The sequence below is a fragment of the Gekko japonicus genome, unplaced genomic scaffold (assembly GCF_001447785.1).
Source record: "Gekko japonicus isolate JY-2015 unplaced genomic scaffold, Gekko_japonicus_V1.1 scaffold2713, whole genome shotgun sequence".
NCBI lineage: Eukaryota > Metazoa > Chordata > Lepidosauria > Squamata > Gekkonidae > Gekko > Gekko japonicus.
In genome coordinates this window covers 149,441-151,907 of record NW_015165323.1, presented here as the reverse complement: position 1 = coordinate 151,907, position 2,467 = coordinate 149,441, and the positions used below count along the sequence as shown (strand labels likewise).

The following is a 2,467-nucleotide window of genomic DNA, read 5'->3' as shown; positions in this document are numbered from 1 at the left end:
GCGCACGGGTTAGATGGGGGCATTCTGGAAAGATCCCTTTGCGAGTTTAACTTGACGCTTGAAGGGGATCTCTTTCTTCTGTCCCGCACAGGGAATCCTCTTGGTATATGACATCACCAACCGCTGGTCCTTTGACGGCATAGACCGATGGATCAAGGAGATAGACGAGGTAAGAACTCCAAAATCTGCACTCGGTTGCCTTGAGCCGTCTGGGTGCTGCGTATCTGGCTCGGTGGGATTCTCTGTGTACTTATCGGTCCAGTTTGGCACACGGCAGAACATCTTGGTGGGCTAAGACTGTCCCATTGAAGCCAGGCACGTGAAGCTCAATGACAGCAGTTGCCCCACGGGTTAGATGGGGGCATTCTGGAAAGATCCCTTTGCGAGTTTAACTTGACGCTTGAAGGGGATCTCTTTCTTCTGTCCCGCACAGGGAATCCTCTTGGTATATGACATCACCAACCGCTGGTCCTTTGACGGCATAGACCGATGGATCAAGGAGATAGACGAGGTAAGAACTCCCAAATCTGCACTCGGTTGCCTTGAGCCATCTGGGTGCTGCGTATCTGGCTCGGTGGGACTCTGTGTACTTCTCGGTCTAGTTTGGCACACGGCAGGACATCTTGGTGGGCTGAGATTGTCCCATTGAAGCCAGGCATCATCCCCGCCTGCTTCTTTCCCGGGATCCAGCATTGAGCAGGAGGTGACTTGCTGTCGGCTGGGATTTACAGGTCGAGAGGGATGTTGTTTGTACCCAGTGGGGCAGGTGAGACGAAGACGCATCTACAGTTCCTGTTTGAGGGAGCAGAAGGCCCTCCTCTTTAAAACCAGCTTCTCGGTGGGGCGATGCAAGCTAGGCCATTCTGGGTTACAGAGAGCAGCCGGCGTGATGGTTCCTCCGTTCCCCGCTCCCGAAAGGAAAAGATGCCTTGCACTTCGGAAACTGGTTATCAGGGAGAAAAGTCTAGGCTAATTTGGCCCTGGTGCAGGCTAATTTGGCCCTGGTGCTAGCTCACAGTTTCTTAGCCTCCGGCTCACACATTTTTCTCTCAGCTCAGGGAGGATGACTCCAGAGCAAACTAACTTATGCAGTAGCCAAATTGCTGGCTTACAACTTGAATGCCAGTGGCTCACAAAGTAGAATTTTGTTGCTCACAAGACTCCACAGCTTAGAGGGAACATTGCCCGGGTGTGTACGTTTTCACCATGCAGGGTATTTCACGCATCCGCAGTCTGAACGTAGGCAGGCCGGGCACGGGCTGATACCCCAGTGGGGCCTCCGCGTAAACCTTAGTCTTTTGATCCAGCATTATCTGTCAGGCTGGCTCTCTATGCTTCACGAGGAAGGGGAAGCTAATGCGAGAGATGAAAGGCATGGCCAGAGAAGCATGGATCTTGCGCTCGTTGGCTGTTTTAGGCAGCTCCAAACCTCCGTTTTCTCCTCATTCCGTCAGCAGTAGGTCAAGGTCAGCCCATGTCCAGATACCAGGTTGCTGCACCCAGCAGTGCCTGGGACACACTCAGAGGAAAGGTGGCTATTTTCTCAAGGAAGCCAAGCCTTGCGGACTGCACTGCCCCTTTTAGGGGCAACCTCTCTTAGTCATATGAAGCAGTGAGGGACTTGGATTAAGCACCAGGACTGTGTGGATAAGAGGCACTGAATGACTAAGAGGTCTTGGAAGGCGGCCTTGGGTTTCTGTGGAATTGCAGACGTTCGTCCAAGATGTGCCTTTCTTTTCTTTTCATAAAGCACGCCCCGGGCGTGCCCCGCATCTTGGTCGGCAACAGGCTTCACCTGGCCTTCAAGCGGCAGGTCCCGACGGAGCAAGCCCGATCCTACGCGGAGAAGAACTGCATGACGTTCTTCGAGGTCAGCCCGTTGTGCAACTTCAACGTGATCGAGTCCTTTACGGAGCTGTCTCGCATCGTGCTCATGAGGCATGGCATGGAGAAGATCTGGAGGCCCAACAGAGGTAAGCGAGCAGGCTTCTCGAATTTGGTGGTCGGGCGCCCGGCAGTCTCTGCCAGGTTGCGCTAGAGGTGGCTGAGCAAGGATCAGTTCGAGCCCTGAGTGGCTGCACGACTGCTGGGATGGAGGCGGTGACGGTTTTTCCCCGTGTGCTAAAGAGCTCTTGGGTGCACGCTGGTCAAAGTCAGACCTTGATTCTGCTTGATAACGAGTATCCCATCTCCCATCGGGAGTTCTGTAGATATCCTCAGGGGTAATTTCCTGCAGGAGTGCACAGGAGCAGAGCTCCGGCAGCAAAGAGCCCAGGGGGCGGGGCACATGCAACAAGCCCCACCCTCTGCTCCCAGCAGCCCTCAGTCAGAGCAAGAAGCAGCCAGGTAAGCTGCAGAGCTCCCCCCCCCCCAGCTAGCAATCCAAAACAGTCCAGTGGCACCTTTAAGGCCAGGTATTATTCAGGCACAAGCTCTCCCTCCTCTGCGAGAACAGATCTGCACGTCC

General features: G+C 54.4%; 1 protein-coding gene across 1 annotated transcript in view; it reads left to right on the top strand.

Moving 5' to 3' along the window:
• RAB40C (RAB40C, member RAS oncogene family) overlaps nucleotides 1-2,467 on the top strand; it is a 45,254-nt gene that overhangs the window by 36,994 nt on the left and 5,793 nt on the right. The window contains exons 5-6 of the mRNA XM_015410529.1: nucleotides 92-169; nucleotides 1,751-1,973. Coding sequence (XP_015266015.1) covers nucleotides 92-169; nucleotides 1,751-1,973 — 301 coding nt within the window. The remainder of the gene's footprint in view (nucleotides 1-91; nucleotides 170-1,750; nucleotides 1,974-2,467) is intronic.